This window comes from Mirounga angustirostris, unplaced genomic scaffold (assembly GCF_029215605.1).
Source record: "Mirounga angustirostris isolate CCGP_5_RB_7025 unplaced genomic scaffold, mMirAng1.0.hap1 SCAF_3, whole genome shotgun sequence".
Classification (NCBI taxonomy): domain Eukaryota; kingdom Metazoa; phylum Chordata; class Mammalia; order Carnivora; family Phocidae; genus Mirounga; species Mirounga angustirostris.
The window spans coordinates 118,576,897-118,599,500 of record NW_026991711.1 but is presented as its reverse complement, the minus strand read 5'-3'; the positions used below and the strand labels follow the sequence as shown (position 1 = coordinate 118,599,500).

Genomic DNA, 22,604 nt, shown 5'->3' with positions numbered 1-22,604 from the left:
ATTTAACGCCATGCCTGAAAAATGAAACAGCATAGTGAAGATGCCAAAATGTCTGACCTTGAATGTGAAACATCAAGCGCACCTCACAGCAGTCACTTCTAAGACATTTTTGCCAATTTTATACAGTTTGAAACTGGCATTTATTAGATTTAGAGATTTTTTTTTTTTTAACAGTTATACTGCTAGCTCCAAGTATTTTTTTTTCCTTCCTAGGTCAAGGGCCCCAGAAGTATAATAGAATATAGGGTGAGGGGCCGGGGGGGGGGGGGTTGGGGGGGCTTAAAGATACAAATGTGGGTAAAAATCCTGGATCAATTATTCAATAACTGCATGACTTTAGGCAACTTAGGTAATTCTATTTCCTAGAATTAATGTGAGGATTAAATGAATATGTAAGCATAGGGTGTACTCAGAGTAGGTACTCAAAATGTTTCCACTTCTTCCTAAAGCAGAAGAACTACATTCAACCTCAGGGCAAGGAGGAAAAAAAAAAAAAAACCTGGAAAGGAATGGACTCAAATTAATCACACACCAAAGTAGTTCCCAGTACCAAACATACAATAATACTGCCCTAAACCATCACTTTTTAAGAGGTCCTAAATCAGTTTGCAGGGCAGCACATCTGGTGTCACACAGACACACCAGCTAAGACAGAGGGTTTAAAATTATCCTTTCCTCTGACATTTACAGAAAGAATCCTTAGGACAGCTCCTTGACAAAGGCATTGGGGGACTTAACGGTTTTGTTGTAATGATTTCAAGCCAAAAATAAGCGAATGGTATGGAAGGTCTAATGTAGAAAGAGGTATTCTTGGGCACAGACCATCAGCGGTTCACCCCACCGCAAAATAAACTTCATAGCATCATCTTTGAAAATAAAGGACACAGGGCGCCTGGGTGGCTCAGTCGTTAAGCGTCTGCCTTCGGCTCAGGTCATGATCCCAGGGTCCTGGGATGGAGCCCCGCATCGGGCTCCCTGTTCGGCGGGAAGCCTGATTCTCCCTCTCCCACTCCCCCTGCTTGTGTTCCCTCTCTCACTGTGTCTCTGTCAAATAAATCAATAAAATTAAAAAAAAAAAAAAAGAAAGAAAGGACACAGGAGTGTGTGTGTGCACGCATATGTGTATTCCCAACATTTAGGCAATGTTTAATACAACAAAGAGCCACATAGATAATGATAGATGTGTAGGACCCCCCCAAAAAATATGTACACGCCAATATTACCTGTAAAATATGTGACATGTATACACCCTAAAGGAATAAAACTAGATGAGTGAATTTATAATTTATGAAATACTTCTATCAAACAGTGTAACAAAAACATCACACACGTGCGCGCAAAGGCGTATCACCTTACAACTGAAAGGTAGGTACAAGGACGCAAATAGTTAAATGTATACAAGGAGTCAGTAGTGTTTTCCCATACATATGTTTTATAACTATTTTAACAATACTGAAGACAAGTTTAAGAAGAGAGAGGCTCTCCTTAGGAAGATTAAGCTCCTAAGATTTGGAACCAATTTGCACTAGCCTTTCATCGCAGAACTTCAATAATTTAAATCTACTTAAAAAAATTTTTTCCTATTAAAAAAAAAAGTCACTACTTTTAAAGTTTACCCTTCCATTGATCTTAATTCTGCAATCTTTTACTCTCTCCTTTCCATTCACACCAATTAATTTTTTAGATTTATATCATTTAGATTGATGAAGGGGTAGGTGGACAGTCATTGAGAAGGTCTGGTCTGGAGATTTTCCAGAAATAGATGGACTTCTGTCATTTTAATGTTTATTTACTCTTCCCCAATGCTTTAAATATTCTAGAGCTTGAGGATGGAATTGTTTTCCATGCCTGAAATGTCTTATTAATTATTGATGTAAGCCATACTTACAATGAGGTGCCTGTACTTTCCTGTACAGTATTACTATCTTGTTTTCCTCCCAAAACAGATATATATGATCTTTATCGTATGTGAAAATAAAGCTAGCATCAACAATGCCAACATGATTTCCTTTGCCCCCGGGTAAAGAATTTCTCTACATATATACTTAAAAACTTGCCACCTAAAATTTGTCCTTCTAGCTTGATCTCTAGATTTAAATGGTTTGAGTTGATTTCTTAAGCAATTCATGAAGAAAAGCAAAGTTGAGAGCATCACGTGTACAACTCCAGGGGAAAAAAAAAAAGAAAAAAAAAAACTGACCTTAAGAGGAATCACCTTCCCTCTGGGCTTCTATCAGCCCATAAAGAGGACTCCTTTTAACTCCCCTTGTAGGTTTCCAAAGAGCAGCTGGAGCTGACTAGGGAGAGTTACAGTAAACACCACATCAATGTCCAAGTGCATCACTAACAAGAGGGACCCCAAGCTGAGACTTTCCCAAAAGCTTTGTTTCTATTCAAAAAAGTTCAGCCTGATATTTTTTGTTCTTGTTTTGTTTATTTTGAGAGGCTCAGAGTATTATAAACAAGAAAAGTACCACATCCAGTAATTCTGTGTGACACACAGTAGAGAAGTAACCGCAACAACCAACCACTGCCCCAAGGAGCTTGTGATGTAGAATCATAAATGTCTACATACTAAATTTGTGACTGCTAGAGTTAATAGTAACACAAATCCACCATGGTAATGATGAAACATTCTTCTAAAGATCAATTCAGATCATGTGTTATTAATCAGCAGAGTAACTAAAAGCTCATGCAAAACACACTATCCCAATCTAGCAGAACTTAATTGCATTATTGTTATCTGGTTTTCCTGTGTCACTGGCCCTTCCATTTCAAGTACACACGTACACACATACACAAACACACATACCACCACAGGATGAAAAGACAGAAAACGCAGAGCTAGGAGGTAAGAACCAGGTGTCTGGAAGGAAGAGGATTTTGAATAACAACGTTTGTCTCTGGAAAGACAGGTCAAGTATGCACCCAGGCTGCCTTGAGAAAGAATTAAGCTGATGCATTTCGTTTCAGTGTGTCCCATTTTGCACAACAGTGGGAGCAGCTGTGGGAGATCTTGCAAAGCAAGACAGGCAGCCTCCTCTATCTCCCCACAGCCACACCAGACCTTGGGGAGGGGGTGAAAAAAGCTTGTAGCCTCTGTTCTCCCTAAGAGCACAAAGCTAACCTGCCATCCAGGACACTACGCCCCCTCTCAAACCAGCCCTTTTTAAAGGCCTGAGAAGTGCAATTTAAATGTCCCAGTCTTCAGACTCAGGTCCGTTCCCAAAGTTGGGAGGTTACACAACAAAAATCCGCAGCAGACACAAAACTGGCTGCCTGGAGCACAAGTTTCTCTTGCTGCCTAACCGCGTAGAGTTCAGAGATAACTAGCTAGGACAAGGTAGATGGACAAGTGTAAGGAATAGGAACGCATCGGATTTGCCAGTTTCCCTCCCAACATCCCTTGAAGGAGGCTGGGTCACTAAAAATCGGAAGTCTGGGGACCAGCTGCAATACAGACAGACTCTGGCTGGGTCGAGGGGGAGGCCGCCACACCCTCTTGAGCTCACAGCACTGTCAAGCTCTAATTGGGAGGAGCTCAGAAACTTAGTCCCAGCTGGAAAAGGGAGAAAGAAACGAGTCTTGAGTGTCTTGGATTTGAGAAGCTAAAAAGCTAAACGCAGATTTCGGGAGGGAGCCGGGGACTTGGCTGTGTGTGCTGGAGGAGGGAAGGGGTCGCCCCCGATGTCAGAACAGCTCGAAACACGTCCCCGCAAAACTGCACATTCTTGTGGTTTAAGATTTAAGACCGAAAGGAACGAGCTGAGGCAAAGCTTCTCTCCCGCCTGGGTTTCAGATGCCCCCCTCCCAGCTTAGGGACCGGGGCGCCGCACTGCCGCGGCTTTCCCTATCTTCCCCTTTCGGGCGAGCTCCCCTCCGCCAAGCCGCTACGTCCGCCTCCAAGTTCGCCTTCGCTCCCCGCCCGCTGCCAGCCACATGCACCCATCTGCCCGGGACCCCGCGCGCCGGATGGTCCGCAGGGACTCGGGATTTGCGGGGGTTTTGGTTTTTGTTTTTCTAAACAAAAAGCCTCAGCGGCTCGCCGCCCCCTTCTCCCGGGCCCGCGCCACCTTCCCTTCTCGCCCACGCCGCACCTCCCGGGCACACGCGCTGCGAGGTGCTTCTCCCGCCAGACAATGGGCTCTGGGCTGGCCCGGCAGCCCGCCCCGAACCCCCGGCCCCATCCCGGGACCCCAAGAGGGCTGAGCGCGGGGGCTAGAGGGCAACGGAGAAGACTGAGGCTGCCGAGGCCACAAAGGGGAAGGTGGGCGCCTCCCCCTTGGGACAGGAGGCTCGCTCCCGGCGCGCGGAGAAGAGGAGGGGGCGGGGGTCAGCTGCGTCTCCCCGCCCGGAGCCCCGGGGCCCCCGCTGCGCACTCACCAGCACGATGGCAAATCGCTCCTCCAGTTCACCTGGCTCGGGCATCGGCAGCTTCAAAGGCACGTTGTGCGCCCTGAAATCGGTCTGCTGCGAATCCATGCTCCCCGCGTTGCCCATGTTGGCTGCACGCCGGGGCCGGGGGCTGCTCCGGGCCCCTCGCGTTCGCGTCGGAAATCAGAACAGCTCCCGGCGGCCGGCTCCCGCCCGCTGGCGCGACCTGCCCGGCCCCCGGCCCTCCGCTGCGCCTCGGCGAGTGTGCAGCGCGCACCGCTCCCTAGCAGCGCTCCTCGCCGAGCCGCCCCCCGGCCTCCCTCATGCTCTCCGCCGCCCCAGCGCCGTCCCGGCCTCTTTTCCTCGGGAGGGGTCGTCAGGGCGCGGGGCGCCTATCTGCATGTTGCTCCCCTGGCACGCCGCCCTCTGCCAGCGATCGTGGCCAGCGGGCGCGTGGTTTTCCGAACTCGGTTTTCCGCCGGGCCGCGGCCGCCGCTGACACTTACAGCCCCACGGCCGGCGCACACAACGCTCGTCCGGCGAGCACCTCGAGCAGACAAATGCAGCTCCGCGCTCCCGACACAATGCCCCCCTCGCCCGGCCCCCGCCCCCGCCCCCGCCCCGGCTCCGCCCGCTTGCCCCGTGGACTGCCGGGACGCGTAGTTTCTGTCCAAAGTGTCCGCACGCCGAATCCACGCCTGCTCTGGAGGAAAGAGCTGGGTCGAGACCGCTTGCTTCGGAGGCGATCTGTGCGCTTCTGGCTATGGTTTATGACCCTTTAGAACTCCCTCACTCCAACAGTAGAAATCACTACCTCGTCTACGTCGGTTCTGACACTAATTAATTAGGCACACTTGACAAATGAATGATCCAATCAATCGGTGATTGAATACCAGCATTCTGATTTAAATTTCAGAAGCTGGTTACCGTTCAAAAGGCTCTAGTTTAACAGGTGACCTGAAAGGCATTGGCAACGTCCTGTTTCATGAACTGGGAAATGGGTCCGTGGCTGCTTGTTTCATTGTTCTTTCTTCCTTATGTAACGTATTCTTGCGTGTGATCGAAATGTTTTATAAACAAATATACACTTTCATGGATTTTTTTAAATAAATATCCGCTATGGATATATGCATATATGGTCAGACCCAGGAGTTGAAGGAGGATTCAATTCAAAACAAACACCTGTCGATAGCTATTATGTATGGGTTACTGGGTTCCTTAGTGGGAGGAGAAGAGGATTGCTCCTGCTCTGGAATACTTCACAATCTAGTGAAGGAGAAAATTTACACAAATAAGCGTATTTCATGTGAGATAGAAGAACAGGGTGTTTGGGAAGGCTTTGAAGATGGTCTTTGGCTATAGCTATCTTATTCCTCCATAACAGTCTCAGGTGTTTTACAAAGAAGATTGGGCCCAACCTTATCTCTGGGATGCTTTCCAGACTATTACTACCCATTTTAAAACAGTGGAAATAGAAACAACCTTATAAACAACTTTAGCCAGGTGCTCATGTTGTAGATTTCAACGGCATCCACCTGGTTGACTTGTGACTGAACTCACAAGTCATCCTTTCTTAGCTTAGAGCATTTCTTTAATCCTGGTTTGTGTATCAGATTCACTTGGGAGCTTGTTGTTAAAACTCCACACACCTTGGGCCCTGCCTATTATCAGAATTTCCCTGAGCCAAGAGTTGGAGCATGGGCAGGTGTATTTTTAACAAGCTCCCCAGGTTATTCTGATATACAACCAGGGCTGTTACTCTCTTGTTAAAAAGCAACTGCTTCTGGCGCCTGGGTGGTTCAGCTGGTTAAGCGACTGCCTTCGGCTCAGGTTATGATCCTGGAGTCCCGGGATCGAGTCCCACGTCAGGCTCCCTGCTCAGCAGGGAGTCTGCCTTTCTCTCTGACCCTCCCCCCTCTCATGCTCTCTATCTCATTCTCTCTCTCAAATAAATAAATAAAATCTTTAAAAAAAAAAAAAAAAGCAACTGCTTCTGGAGAAGGTAACACAAGACTAAACATCAAGGGCCACATTTGATTCAGCTCTATAAGCCCCAAGATGCCTTGAGCATAGTAGATGTTCAATGACTACTTCTTGAATTGACAAGTGAGTTTTACCAAAAGCCTATGGAGCAAATACACACACAGATACATCGTGTCGGTATCATCTATTAAATAAAGCACTTCTGGTCTTTTTTTTAAAAAAAGTATAAATAAATTCAAATTAAAAGTCTGAATAAATGCAATCTGTATTCCAAAACTACACTGTATCAAAGTTAACAGTGTTACCCATCAAAGAAAGAAAAACAGAGATATAGATACATACACACACCCCAACTAGTGAAAATGAGTGAGAAAGAAAAGCAGTTAATTCAAACCAAGTGAGACATTTCTGACCCACAAATGTATTTGTTTTCTTCCAATCTCTAGACATATACTTTGGGTCTGATTGACACAAAATGAGCCCACCCAGGGGGTTGCCCATCTGGATGGAAAAGCTAGAATTCTTTTCTGCAGTTGAGAAATCCTTTTTATTACATGTATGGTTCCCTCTGGCCATATTTCTGCCAGTAACCAGGACCTTTTTCTCCCCTTAAGTTTTATCACATCTAGTCTCTCTCATAATCTCACACTTTGAGAAGAGCCAAGGACATAGTGTGCAAATCCATGAACCAAAAGAACTCAGCCATGTCAAGGTTTGCAATCTTTGATATTTGGTTATTATTTATGGGGGTATTTAGTACAAAAATAAACAAAACACTCCATTATATTACAGGACTTCTGTAAGAATTTCTATCAAAAATCTCAAGAAAATATTTGTTTGGGGTATGGCGTGGAGAGGGAGGAAGAAGACATTACTTTAATCGTAACACTCATATCCTCCCCATAAAATCAAAATCAGGTGATCACTTTTAAATATGAATTTCATTTTCTAATTACTCATACATATGACTTATTATAGCTGATGCTGCAAAAAAATGGCAAAAAAATAAACTGTTAAAACAATCCATTCACCTTCCATGCAAACTGAAATGTTAGACCTTTATATTCTGTGTACTAGGCATTTGCAAGTTATGCCAAGGATGGCTTGATAGGAATTCCCCCATAACAGTGCAATTGCTTTCCAAAAGCTCTTCCATCATTCAAAACAAATACTCCTAACACGTCAGCTGAGTTTCATTGGTATCTCCTTAAGTTTTAAAGGTAAGGAAGTGCTCTATAGCTAAGTTCACTTAGCTTCTTAAAAAAGCACTTGTGCAACCCCAGGGAAGATTCTCTTTGTGTGTATAATTATAAGAAATGAGATAAGCACCCTATGATGAGCAAAGCCATATATAGCCCTGAATCAAACTGGGAACTTGTAGTATCTGAGATTTTAGAGGGATTGCTTTATGTCAAGTTACATCTACAAGAGTCCTGAAAGATTCGTATGTCTAGCCATATTTATTTTTTAAATATTTATTGAGCACTTACTGTGAGCCAGTTACTGCTATTGATTTTAAACAAAGTTTAAACATAGTTTATTCAATTTCTAAACCCAAGTAATAATGGCTTCAATAATATCTTTTCTCATTAAACAAAAAATCTGGAGAAAGGTGGATGCTAGTGTTGGTTCAGCAACTTCGTATGGCTAGGACCAGGATCCATGTGATGGGTTGGTCTTTCCACATACTTACAAAATAGCTACTAGAGTGTCATGAATCAAGTATGTGTTGGGGCAAATAATGGGGAAGAGCTAATTTCAGTTAAGTCTGTTTCTCTTGTCAGAAAATCAAAAGTTTGTCCAGAAATACCATTAGCAGACTATTGTCCATTATTCCTCATTTTCTAGAACTGAATGACACGGCCATCCCCCGTTACAGAAATAACTGGGGGCTGGGGCTAGACACATTTCCTCACCTGGATAGAATCAAGATTCGGATAAAAGGTAAAGAGGATAGACATGGGTAAGAAATGGGTAGACAGAAACATCTTCTAACCCCTCCCCCACACATTTCATATCTTCGAATAATACTTTACATTTGCCTTCATATTTTACAAAATACTTTTACTTGCTTTATCTTATTTCATCCTGTCAATACAACAACAAGGAATTTAGACCTCAACAGAGTGATTTTTCTCTAGTTTATACAACAAGTGATAAAGTTACAGCTTAGGTATTTTGATTCCCAAACCAGTATCCTTCACTGCATTAAAAAAAAAAAAAATAGTTCTCTAAAATTATCATTCAGAGGTAGAAGCATAATGAGATTTCTGCTTCTGACCAAGATAGAGTAATAGGGACCAGACTGAATTTGAAAGTAATAACATACTGGACAAAATATATTAAAGAATGTCCCTCAAGAGTTATGTGATGTCGGGCGCCTGGGTGGCTCAGTTGGTTGGGCGACTGCCTTCGGCTCAGGTCATGATCCTGGAGTCCCGGGATCGGGTCCCGCATTGGGCTCCCTGCTCGGCGGGGAGTCTGCTTCTCCCTCTGACCCTCCCCCCCTCTCCTGTGCTCTCTCTGTCTCTCAAATAAATAAATAAAATCTTTAAAAAAAAAAAGAGTTATGTGATGTCAAAAGAAGGACAGAGTGTTTGGGGAGGCTTCAGAGATGATATTGGTCTGTAACTATCTTATTCCTCCATAACAGATTTGTTTCAGGAGTTTTACAAAGAAGACTGGGCCCAACCCTATCCTCTTGGGAGGCAGTGAAGAACAATGATCCCTGAGAGATAAGGAATAAATTAACTGAACGCTACTATCACCCCAGCTTACTGCCTGCAGAAAGTTTCTAGACCGCCGTGCCCAGAGAAGGAACCCCGACTGGGCCTACTGGTGTCCCTGACTTGAGAAGGCAGAGGTGAGAGTCCAGTGAAGCCAAACAGGCCAGAGTTCTCAGCACAGAATACTGGGGGAAAAAGAGCTGTAAGAACTTCAGATGCCTGAAGAGGTTCCCATTCAGTATTCAATTGAGTACTGATTAGTAAGTGGTGAGGAAAAGACTCAAGGCTGGTCATTTTATAATAAATGACTGAACTCATCAAGAGAACGTGACACCCAATAACAGTGCTTCAAAATACATGAACTTCAAGGAGAAATACACAAATCCACAATTACAGTTATAGTTAAACACTCCTCTCTTAATATTTGTTAAAACAAACAGAAAATCGGTAAGGGTATAGAAAACTTTAAAAATACTATCAACCATTTGATCTAATTGATATTTATAAACTACCTCACTCAACAACACAATACATAACTTTCCAAATGCACAAGGCACATTTACCAGATGGACCAATTCTGAACTATAGAAATTCTCAATAAATGGTCAATAAATATTAAAAGATTCCAATATTACAAATTTTGTCTCCTTGCCACAATGAAATTAAATTAGAAGTCAAGAACACAAAAATATCTGAAAAATCCTCAAATATTTAGGAAAAAAGATAAACTTCTGAAAAACCATGGATCAATTAAAAGATAAAAGGGAAAATTATAACATATTCTGAACTGAATAAAAGAGAAAACACTATATATTAAAATTTTGTGGATGCCACAAAAACAGTACTTAGAAATTTAGACCAGCAAATGCCTCTATTAGAAAGGAATAAGGGGGGGCGCCTGGGTGGCTCAGTCATTAAGCGTCTACCTTCGGCTCAGGTCATGATCCCAGGGTCCTGGGATCGAGCCCTGCATCGGGCTCCCTGCTCCGCGGGAAGCCTGCTTCTCCCTCTCCCATTCCCCCTGCTTGTGTTCCCTTTCTCACTGTGTCTCTCTCTCTGTCAAACAAAGAAATAAAATCTTTAAAAAAAAAAAGAAAGGAAAGGAATAAGGGCTCAAATTAGTGTCTTTAGTTTCCACCTTAGGAAACTAGAAAAAAAGAAGCAAGTGAAAACCAAACAAAGAGGAACAAAGGAACAATAAAGACAAGAGCAAAAGTCAGTAAAATGAAAACAGGAAAATTGATGAAACTAAAAGCTAGCTCTGGAGAAGGTCAATTAAATTGACAAACTTCTAGTCAGATTCATCAGGAAAAAAGAAAGGACACAAATAACCAATACCACAAATGACAGAAGAGACATCATTATACATTTTACACAAAGTAAAAAGGATAATCAGAGAATGTTTGGAACAACTTTATGTCAATAAATTCAATCATGTACATGAAATGGACATATTCATTCCTTGAAAGACACAAAGTACCAAAACTGATTCAAGATGAAATAAATAACCAGCACAGTCATATCTATGAATTTGTATTTAAAATCTTTCCACAAAGAAAACTAGAGGCCCAGATAGCTTCACTAGAAACTTGCCCAGTTGGGGTGCCTGGGTGGCTCAGGGGATTTAGCGTCTGCCTTCGGCTCAGGTCATGATCCCAGGGTCCTGGGATCAAGTCCCACATTGAGCTCCTTGCTCAGCAGGGAGTTTGTTTCTCCCACTGCCTCCAGCTCCCCCTGCTTGTGCTCTCTCTGTCAAATAAATAAAATCTTTAAAAAAAAAGAAAAAAGAAAACGAATGAAAGAAAAGAAACTTCCCCAATTACTTAAGGTAGAGAGAATACCAATTCTACCTAAACTATTTCAGAAAATTAAAAATGAGTGAATATTTCCCAGCTCATTCTGAAGGTCAACATTCCCCTGATCCCAAAACCGGTCAAAGACATTATAAGAAAGAAAACTATAGCCAACATTCCTCATGAACGTAGATGTAAACATTCTGAACAAAATTTGAGTAATGCATCATGACCAAGTGGGGTTTATCCCAGGAATGCTAGACTGTTTTAGTATTTGAAAATCAATCAATGTAATTCAACATACTAACAGACTAAAATAGAAAAACACATGATATCTCAAGAGATGGAGAATAAGCATTTGATAAAATCCAACATCCATTCCTGATAAAAACCCTCAGCTGATTAGAAATAGAAAGGAACTTCCTTAACTTGATAAAAGGCATCTACAAAAAACCTACTACCAATATCATACTTAATGGTAAGAGAATAAGTGTTTTCTCCTAAAATCAGGAACAATGTTTAATTCAACATTGTATGGGAGGTTCTAGCCAGTGCAATAAGAGAGAAAACAAACAAAAAGCTATCCAGTTTGGAAAAAATGAATCAAACTGTCTTTGTTCACAAATGACATGATCTTCTATGTAGAAATGCTTATGGAATTTATAAAATAGTTACTGGAACTAATAAGTGAGTTTAGCAAGGATTCAGTATATAAGATTGATATACAAAATTAAAATATGGGGATGGACAAAATGGGTGAAGGGGAGTAGGAGGTACAGGTTTCCAGTTATGGAATGAATAAGTCATGGGGATGAAAGGTATTGAGAATATAGTTGATGGCATTTTAATAGCACTGTATGGTGAAAAAATCTGTGTGTGTGTGTGTGTGTGATTATCCTTTTTAGTATGTGTAAAATGTATAATGTCTCTTCTGTGTATATAGATACACACACACACTTTTGGAGATGATGGATATGTTCATTAGCTTGATCATGGTGCTGGTTTCATGGGCATATACTTATGTTAAACCTATCAAATTATAGGGCGCCTGGGTGGCTCAATCGTTAAGCATCTGCCTTCGGCTCAGGTCATGATCCCAGGGTCCTGGGATCGAGTCCCGCATCGGGCTCCCTGCTCAGCGGGAAGCCTGCTTCTCCCTCTCCCACTCCCCCTGCTTGTGTTCCTGCTCTCGCTATCTCTCTCTCTGTCAAATAAATAAATAAAATCTTTAAAAAAAAACAAACCTATCGGGCGCCTGGGTGGCTCAGATGGTTAAGCGTCTGCCTTCGGCTCAGGTCATGATCCCAGGGTCCTGGGATCGAGTCCCACATTGGGCTCCCGGCTCAGTGGGGAGCTTGCTTCTCCCTCTGACCCTCTCCCCTCTCATGCTGTTTCTCTCTCGCTCGCTCTCTAAAAAATAAATAAAAATCTTTAAATAATAAAAAATAAAAAAATAAAAAAACTATCAAATTATAAACTATAACTATGTATAGTTTATTGTTGGTTAGTTATAGCTCGATAAAGCTGTTACAAAAAATAACAGTCAAGTCAATTGTTTTCTCTCTCCTCATCCTTTAAGGAACTCAGAACACCTTAACTCAAATCTCTCCTCCTACCTTCCATGTTAATATTGTTTATCATTTTAACTCCTCTTTATTTATTCACATTAGCCTTTAGTAGTAGTAATATTACTTGCATGGCCAATCCTTAGGTTTACTAATATGCTTACAAATTCATTTGCTTTTTGCATTCCCCTTTTTTCTTTTAGATTTATAGTTCATTTTCCAAAAGAACATTCTTTAGTGTTTCTTGCAATGAGAGTTTGTGAATGGCAAAATTATCTGGCAATGTCTTATTTGCCCTCAGTCTTGAAATATAGTTTATTTGGTTATAGAACGTCAGGCTGAAAGTTCTTTTCCTTCCTCATTCTAAAGATATTAGTTCATTATCTCCCAGCCCTCATCGTTGGTGATGAGAAATCTGTCACTGTAATTGTCACCTACTGTTTAAAAATAGATATTGTAGGGGTGTCTGGGTGGCACATTCAGTTAAGCAGCCTACTCTTCATCTCTGCTCAGGCCATGATCTCAGGGTCCTGGGATTGAGTCCTGTATCAGGTTCTGTGCTCAGCAGGGAGTCTGCTTGAGATTCTCTCTCTCCCTCTCTGCCCCTCCCCCCTGCTTGCACACCCACCCTCTCTCTCTCTTAAATAAATAAATAAATCTTAAAAAAAAATAGATACTGTATCATTTTCTCCCTGGTTTCCTTGTTCATTGAGATTTAAATTTCACTGATGAAATTGTGGTAGAAGTTCTAGGTGGAGAACTTCTGGAAGAAGGTCCAGTTCTTTTTCAGTCTACCTGTTCCTGTTTATTATTTTTTTAATCTCTTTCTTAAAATGGTTTTATTTGAGTACAGTTGACAATACAATGTTACATTAGTTTCAGGTGTACAACTTAGCGATTCAGCAAGTCTATACATTAGGTTATGCTCACCACAAGTGTAGCTGCCATCTGTTACCATACAACGCTATTACCATATCATTGACTTTATTACCTGCTGGTTCCTTTTTTAATACTGCTCTATTCCATCATTTCAAGATATTTTTGGAAGACAGAAAACATAGATATATATTCTATTCACCATTTTGGTAGAAACCTATCATCTGCTTCTTTTGCATTGGTTTGTTTTAATAAGCATTAGGAATTTTAACTATATCTAAAATAATGCCACCTCTATAATTTAAAAATTTTTAATAGATTCTAGCATGTCCAACATTGTTCCAGAGAATTATTAACTATTTGTAGGCTTTTGAATCCCAGCTCTTATCTTGCCTATATCTCTGAGATTCCACTTCCTTTAGGCCCCAATGTATGTACCATGTCACATAAACATACCTTCAAATTTGGCAAAAATCTATCTGGGTCATTTTTCTTTTAACAATTTTATTTTTAAATAATCTCTACACCCAACATGGGGTTCAAACTCACAACTCCAAGATTAGGAGTCACATGCTCTTCTGACTGAGTTAGCCAGGCATCCCCATCTGGGTTATTTTTGAATGATAATAACACAGAAACTTAATTTCATTTATAGAAGTTTAATACACATTTGTAAATATATATATATGGATATATATAAAGAACATACTGAAACTTCTTTCAAAATAGCTAATATACTAAACAACTATATCTCTATAGACATCAAAACATGAAAGAAAGAAAGAGAGAAAGAAAGAAGAAAGGAAGAAAGAAAAAGGAGGGAAGGAAGGAAAGAGAGAGGGAAAGAAAGAGAGAGAGAAAGAAAGAAAAGAAAAGAAAGAGAGGAGCACCTGGGTGGCTCAGTCGGTTAAGCCCCTGACTCTTGGTTTTGTCTCAGGTCATGATGTCAGGGTTCTGAGATTAAGCTCCCCTCCCCCGTGAGCTCTGCACTCAGCATGGAGTCTGCTTCAGATTCTTTCCCCTTCCCTCTGCTCCTCCCCCAACTCTTGTGGGTGCGCTCTCTCTCCAATTAATAAATAAATAAAAGCTTTTAAAAAAAGGGAAGGAATGAAGACAGGCATCACAAAATGTGGATAGCATTGTATGAAAAGTCAAGTTCAGACGATTTCTCGCCATCCTCCCCTCTCTCTCACCTACTCTCTCCCTTCTTCCTGCATTCCTGTACTGGATTGCCTCCTGCAAAATCCTCCTTAACAACCTACTTTAAAAATGACTGTGTGGGGAGGTCTTAGCCTGTGATACCAATAACAATGGCAACAACAAAGGAATGTGCTGCTGACTTGAAGTGTCTGCTTTTATTTCAGGGAGTCCTCTTAATTTCCCAACTTAACTGTCATCCAGGAGGTGAGGGTTCCTAAGCCAGGCTGCGTGGGTAGCCCAGGGAGCCCCATCCACACCTGCCTCCTCTGCAGATAAACACAGAACTCAACAGCGACCATGGCTATCCATCTGGCACCTTTCAACAGCTTCCAAGTCTAAGAAAACAATCCCTTTAAAAAAAAGGTTTTTTAAAACAAGAAAGCCCAAAGGGGGCATTTTTGTTTCCGGCTGCAACCATTTCAACCAGAATAAACACCACAGGGAGATTAAGACAGAGAAAGAGTTGGAGTAAAATCTAGTTCCACCAATATATATTACACATATTGAATATCTAGGTTTACGATTTTATTTACTTTTCTCATTTGTCCTTTGGGAGAGTTAATTTTTAGGGGAGAACCATACATTTCTTTCTGATCACAAGAAAAAAGGAGGCTTATCATCCTAGAAGAGACAGACTTTCTGAAACCTGTCCTTTCCTCCCTCTCTGGCTCAGCCCACTTCTATGAAAAAATTGCCCTTTTTGACCTTCAGAGAAGAAATTTTCACAAGCCCACGATTATTCTGCCTAATGAATTTTGAGTTCCTGGACTTCCAGTTTAAATACTAAGGGCTAGTATCCTGGTAAGAACAAGTGCTAGGTGGATTTGATCCCTGCTTCTCTTGCTTACTGAGTGATCCCAGGAAAATTCATTAACCCCTTCAAGCCTCAGTTTCTGCATTTATAAAATGAAAGTAAATACTTACGCCACCAGTTAATTGTAGAGATTAGGGAAAATAAACGTACAACAACTATCAAGACCATGCCTGATGTATGGTGAGAGGCTCAATAAGGTATTTTCCTTCTTATATTCTTTTCTTCAAGATGGTCATGGACTTAATCTTGGAATTATTAATGAAGCAATAAAAATTTCTGCAGTACCTGAATGGGTAAAGGGAAAATATGTAAATACACGGTACTTGTTTCAGGTAACAGGAAGATATATTGTTATAAAATAGCACATGTGTTGGTTTGCACTGGTGAGTGCTTTCTTTTCTCCCAATGATAAAGCTCTGTTCTGGTGATTCAGTATAATAGTAAATGAAATTTTTAATGCCACTTTCAAAGGAATCCAAACAGTGTTTTCCAAACCTGTCTGATAATAGGATCTACGTGGGATGCTTATTGAACTTACAGATTCCTGTGCCTTCCCTAGAAATTCTAATTCAGTAGGTCTGGGGTGGGCCTGGGAATCTGTATGTTTAACAAAAACCCCAGATGGTTCCTATTTTCGGCAAGTTTAGGAAACACTGATTAATTGCTTGGGACTCGAGAAATGACTCATCTGCAATTAAGCAATAATGCCTCTACTTAAGGAACAATGCCAAGTTATTTTAAAGCCATTGAATAATTATATACACTGCTCAAAAAATTGAATTAGCTAATATTTCAATCAGAGGGATTGTTCCATTTAGAATACATTTATACACATTTTTAAAGTTTTTAAAATGTCACTAGTTCTTCATATTTGGATTTGTTGTGCTTTTTAGGTTTTGGAGGAGGACAAAGCATCATTGTGTAAATTGTCCATGACTTATCTAGGGGCGGATTTGTCAGGTGTCCAAATTTTGAGGAGGAATTTGGGGTATGCAGTTTTCTTCTTGCCCTCAGACTCACATTTATATGCAAAAATGGGCTGAATAGATGCCAAAGATGACATTATACACAGAATAAATAAAATTGTCCAGAGCTACTGAATGCTACTTACACCATTTTGCATTTGATTTTATCAAATTAATTTTACTAACATATGCTTATTGTATTATATCATTCTAATTGCAATCATTTTCCATACACAATTAAGATCAAAGGGAAGTTCACTGGTGGAAGGAAGGGGAGAGGGCTGGGTGGCTAATTAGTAGAACTAAAAGATCACCCTCAAAGTATCAAGCCCTTTTTCCTGCTCTGTAATCACTAGTTACAAACACCTGCAGAGCTCCCACTCCCTCAAGAGAATTGAACTCTGCTAACCTTATCGACTGTACTAGAAAAGTGCTTGCGGGTTCCTGGGTGGCTCAGTCGGTTAAGCGGCTGCCTTTGGCTCAGGTCATGATCCCAGGGTCCTGGGATCGAGTCCCGCATCGGTTCCCTGCTGAGCGGGGAGTCTGCATCTCCCTCTGCCTCTGCCTGCCACTCCCCTTGCTTGTGTGCTCGATCGCTCGCTCTCAATCTCTCTCTCTCTATCAAATAAATAAATAAAATCTTAAAAAAAAAAAAAAGTGCTTGCAATGGGGGCCAGACAGACCTGTCTCAGGCCCAATTCACATAGCCTGGTTGCTTTGTTTTGCCAGATTTAGGGAATGAAAGGTGTTTCTTAAAATTATTAAAGAAACCATTCAAAATACCCAACTGAAATCTATGAGAAAGAAGCAAGTCCCCAAAATAATATTCTATTGCACTGGCAATGATTAAAAATGGGAGTTAAAAACCTTAAAAATGCAGTGAGTTTGTGGGGAATGCATAGCCCAAGTAGACACGATGGACACGTATTTTTTTGTCTGCCCAGCACCACTTCTTAGAAAATCACCCTCTTGTAGGAACTGCTCTTCCCTCCGTTCCATGCTATAATTAACAAAGGAGCTGCTATAGTTCTGTAGGTCTCTTGGGCACTGTTGACCTGATGAAGGGTGGGATTCTAACTCAGGTTTGGCAAAAATCCTTCTCTCTCCTTTCTGATTTTTGGATTTTGGATTAAAAGTATCAGGTTACATTTCCTCAGATGGCTGACGCTGTAGGCTATAAAACTGAAATGTGGTGGATGACCATGGTGACTGATAGGCAGACAGAAAAGAAGCCGATGTAACATGTAGAGGTAGGAGATGGAGAGAAAGATCTGCCTGGAAATCCTACTTATACAAGAACAGAGCAGTTGGTGAACTGAACAGTTTTCAAAACTCTCTGAGATGCGGTTTCTTTATCTGTAAAATAAAGGCAATCTTAACAGTATTTACTTCAAGTGGTTTTTGGGAGGAATAATTATGATAATTGATAGAAATCACTGAATACTGGACTCAACACATGGAAAGAGCTCAATAAATGTCAACCAATAGGCGCCCCAAGACATGAGGTTAAGAAACAGTAAACTACAGGAGTGGGACCCACAATTCAAAGGACAAGAAGTGACGAGATTTCCGGCACTGTTGATTAGAAAAATACCCCCAAATGAAGTTGACACCTGACTGCAATTTTAACCCAACTGTCAGAAAAACAACAGGCATGGTGAAAAGTGGAAACCACAAAGCAGGGTTAATAATGATAATAATTACAAATAAATAATTTGTCCTGAGTGCTAACTGTAGGCCAGGCAGGAAGCTGAGTGGTTTACATCCTTAATACTTACCATCACTAGATGGGTTTGGTATTATTCCAATTTTGCCGATGAGGACACTGATGAATAATGTTGAACTCTGCCTTCAATGAAGACTATTCACTGAGAGCCCAGCATTCCCAGCACCTAGAGGTGATCAGCCAGTGTATTTAAGAGAAGTGGCTATTTCTCACTTCTGTCTGTCGCCTCTGTCCATCAGCCTATCTTGGTTACCGGTCAGTTGCTAAGCCGGTGACATGGCCATTACCACGCTGAAGGAGTGTGAACTCAAGCCAGAGAAGCTTATTTCACTTTCCCAGGCTGCTTTGCTTCTTGCTCTCCCAGAGTGAGTATGCTCCATGGTTGCATTCCAATTTTTCACTTCCTCTCTGTACTGCTCCTCTGCATCTGCTAGGAAGCCTCACCCTGAACTCCTTTCTTTCCCAATCGGAGGCCTGAACAGAACTTTGGGATAGGACTGAATTATCACCTAAATCAGAATCTATTTTTAGTCTTTTTTTTTTTAATCTGTAATTCTTGACTGACTTTGGTTCCTATGACCTTCTGTTTAGTCTCAATTATTGCTTTGCCCTGGTTTGTAGGATTATTATATGTTCTAATTGGGACGGTTTGTTTGTCTAGTTTTAGCTACTCATGATCACAGCTTCCCAGAAAATGCTAGGTGTATCTGTTCCCTACACCAGCATATTTGGATTTCCTGCCTCTGCCTTGAGGCCCTTCATTCTGACCTGTCATCTAGTATCCTTGACCTCCAGAAATATATATTTTTTATTTTCCCAACTAGCTTATATGTCCTAGCTATAGAATAATGTGCTTCACAGTGTGATTCTCAGTCCATCTGCACTTGAATCATATTGAGTGCTTTATTTTTTTTTTATTGTTATAAAACATTTTATTTATTTGAGAGAGAGTATTAGTGGGGAGAAGAGGCAGAGGGAGAGGGAGAAGCAGACTCCTCGCTGATCAGAGAGCCTGATGTGGGGCTCGATTGTGGGACCCCAAAATTATGACCTAAGCCAAAGGCAGATAGATGCTTAACTGATTGAGCCACCCAGGTGCCCCTTAAAGGTTTTATGAAAATAAACATTTTTAGTTCCATCACCACAAATCAGAATTTCTAAAATAAGTCCAAAAAGTATAATTTTTTTTAAGATTTTATTTTTAAGTAATCTCTATACCCAATGTGGGATTGAACCCACAACCCTGAGATTGAGAGTTACCATTCTACGGATTGAGCCAGCCAGGGACTCCTAGCATGCATTTTTTTTTTAAGATTTTATTTATGGGGTGCCTGGGTGGTTCAGTGGGTTAAGCGCCTGCCTTCAGCTCAGTTCATGATCCCGGGGTCCTGGAATCGAGCCCCACATCGGGCTTCTTGCTCAGGGGGGAGTCTGCTTCTCCCTCTCCCTCTGCCCCTCCCCCTGGCTCGTGCACTCTCTCTCTCTGCACGCTCTCTCTCAAATAAATAAAATATTAAAAGAAAAAGATTTTATTTATTTATTTGACAGAAATAGAGCACAAGCGGGGGGGGCGACAGGCAGAGGGAGAGGGAGAAGCAGACTCCCCGCTGAGCAAGGAGCCCGATGTGGGGCTCCATCCCAGGACCCCGGGATCATGAACTGAGCCGAAGGCAGACACTTAACCGACTGAGCCACCCAGGCGCCCCCTTTGCTGCATTTTTAACAAGTACCCAGGTAATTTTTTTTTTTTTTTAAGATTTTAGTATTTATTTGACAGAGAGCACAAGCAGGGGAAACAGCAGGCAGAGGGAGAGGAAGAAGCAGCAAACCCCACCCACCCCCCCAGCAGGGAGCTGGACCCTGGGATCCTGACCCCAGCAGACAGCAGAGGCTCAACCAACTGAGTCACCCAGGCGCCCCTACGCAGGTGGTTCTTATGCATACAGAGCTTGGGATCCATTGTATTGTAAGAACAGATACTATGATAACAGACTTTTTTTTTTTTTAAATACTCCAGGTACTTCCAGTTCTGTGCTTAGGACCTGGAAGATTATCACTAATTGCTCCTTGGGTTAGAGAATGAATAAATCTAACTTTGGAAGGAAATCTAGTCATGGGAAATCTTCCCTACTCTAAGGAAATATTTGCAATTTTCACTAAATGTGCCCATAATCCCAACTTCAATTAGTATAATCCTCATTCCTTCATGGGTTAAACTGCTTAAATCTCCTTTGGATGTTGCTTCTTCCTAAAATAATGTAATTTAAGTTTATTTTGGTTGTGATGAAATATCATATCAAACTGGTTCAAAACACTCAAGGTGTTCTTTAATTCATCTTAGACCTCCTCCTGGGTAGAAGCTGTAAGAGTTTTCTCCAGTTATAACTGCAAGGAAATACCAAAAGATTTTATAAGCCAGGTAAATATTGTTATAGGGACTACTAGATAGGTTTTAATGTTTTAACATATTATTAATTCAACAAATATTGACTGTACTTAAACATTCAGATTGTTATCCCAAGCAGTGCATACACGAAAGCCAATGATTTTCTATTGCTCCCTGGGAGTATTAATTTAGACTTCTTTATTCAATTAGGTTTAAAAGCTCTTTTTGCTCCTTAGCTGCAGGCCATGTAATGCTGGATGACTCCAGGTAGACACTTTGGATTGCTGACTTTGAGAGACCTCTAGTTCACAGAGCTTCTATCAGCATAACTCATTAACACTCAAGCTTCCCTCTTGTCTGTTTTTCTAATAGATGCTGCCTTGATCTCTTTGCTAACCTTACTTTGACACTGAACATGTGAAGAACGAGATGGAGCAAAGGTGATATCGCTGTGAACTCTAAACATGTCACTGCTTTTAATCTTCACAGTGACCTTGCGAGGCAGACAATTTTCTTTCCATATTATAAAAGAGTTAAAGCTAATAGAGATGTGGAGAACAAAGGCAAAAGAAATAGAAAAAAAAAAAAAAAAACCTTCCTTATAACTTACAGTTCATTGACAAGTACTTGAGACAGGCAGAGTGACCTTCCTCCAGGAACTCAACTGCCTCAATGTTAATACTTTGCTAGAGGCAAAAGCAACCTTAGCTTGACATTAGCCCAACCTCCAAGATCCTCTAAGTCCTCTTTAACATCTAAACATCGCTTTGGAAACTTCTTTTATCTCTACTTCCTCCCCCCCCCATAACATAAGATATATGTTAGCAATCATCCTCCAAACATAAGGCCCAACGATACACAACTGAAGGGTCTCATGACTAAGGTTTTACTAGACAGTAGTAAATGACCTTATCCTAACAAAAACTAGCCCCTCAGGGTCCTGAAAACCTTGCTTCCAAATTCCTTAGAGACTTCTGCTGTCCCTGACCCCCTCCCAACTTGAAAGTATACAATCACCCCTCACGACCCCAGTGCAGCTCTTCCTGCTATTGGGCCTGTCCCTGTGCTTTAATAAAACTACTTTTTTTGCACCGAAGACATCTCAAGAATTTTTTCTCGGCCGTTCATTCCAGGACCCCAAAATTTCACATCAATAGTGGTCGTATACCTGGACGAAGTTATATAGCTAAGAAGTGGCAGAGCCAGGACTCAATTCCCATTTCTTTGGTCCCTAGGCTCATCTACTTTCTACTATATCATATTGCTTCCTCACTTTATTTTGCAACTTCTCAAACACCTTTCTGCCACCACCACCCCCACCCCCGCCCAGGACATGGGTTTTGCCCTTGGCCAAGTGTTAGTCTCCCTACCCTGAATTGGTCTCACACAGGAGTTCCCTAGCAATTGGATGCTCTATTGTTTCCCTGTTACTCAGCCACTTTCCTTCCTACCCTCAGCTTCTCCTTCATGGCCAGTCTTGCCCAAACATAGAATACCACTTAAAGAGCCAAAGCAATAATGTAGTCTTCTCTGATGACTTCCATGTGTCTTGTTATGGATATGACATGAATATCAATTAAAAGCAGGTTTGGCTACATAGAACAAAAAACCCAACTATAATGGCTAAACAAAAAGTGGTTTACTTTTCTCATATAACAAGAAGTTTAGAGGTCAGTGTTTGCACAAGATACTGTAGTGATTTCACAGCTAATGTCTCTGCAATTCTTCTGACCTTTCCCTTCCATATGATGACAAGACAGCTGCTGTATCTCCAGCTATTGCATCCACATTAAACACCAAATTAAAGGGGAAGGGGCAGTGTCAGTGGTATTCCTCCTTATTTATCTAGAGCACATCCTCCTACACAAACCCAGGAGACTTCCCCTAAGGCCATGTTTACCAGTGCAGGACACAAGCCTGCCTGCCCCCACCCCCAGCTGTTAAAAAGGCAGAAAATCAATTAATGTAATTCAGCACATCAATAAGCTAAATAAGAAAAATCACATTAGCATATCATTGGAAAAAAAAAAGACAAAATTGAACACTCATTCATGTAAAAATTCAGCAAACTAGGAACAGAGGGAAACTTCCTCAACTAAATAAGGATCATCATATACAAAAAACTCTAAAGCAAACATTATACCTAGTAATGAGAAATAAGAAGCTTTCCTGCTAATCAGGAACAAGGCAAGATTG

The 22,604-nt window shown here is 41.4% G+C and overlaps 1 protein-coding gene across 8 annotated transcripts in view; it reads right to left on the bottom strand.

Annotated features, from left to right (window-relative positions):
• The window catches only part of FMNL2 (formin like 2), a 307,166-nt gene extending 302,237 nt beyond the window's left edge, over window positions 1-4,929 (bottom strand). For all 8 annotated transcript variants that reach the window (XM_045868856.3, XM_045868857.3, XM_045868855.3 and 5 more), the window contains exon 1: window positions 4,384-4,929. In XM_045868856.3, coding sequence (XP_045724812.1) covers window positions 4,384-4,500 — 117 coding nt within the window. In that variant the 5' untranslated portion in view covers window positions 4,501-4,929. The remainder of the gene's footprint in view (window positions 1-4,383) is intronic.
• Between the last annotated feature and the right edge of the window lie 17,675 nt (window positions 4,930-22,604).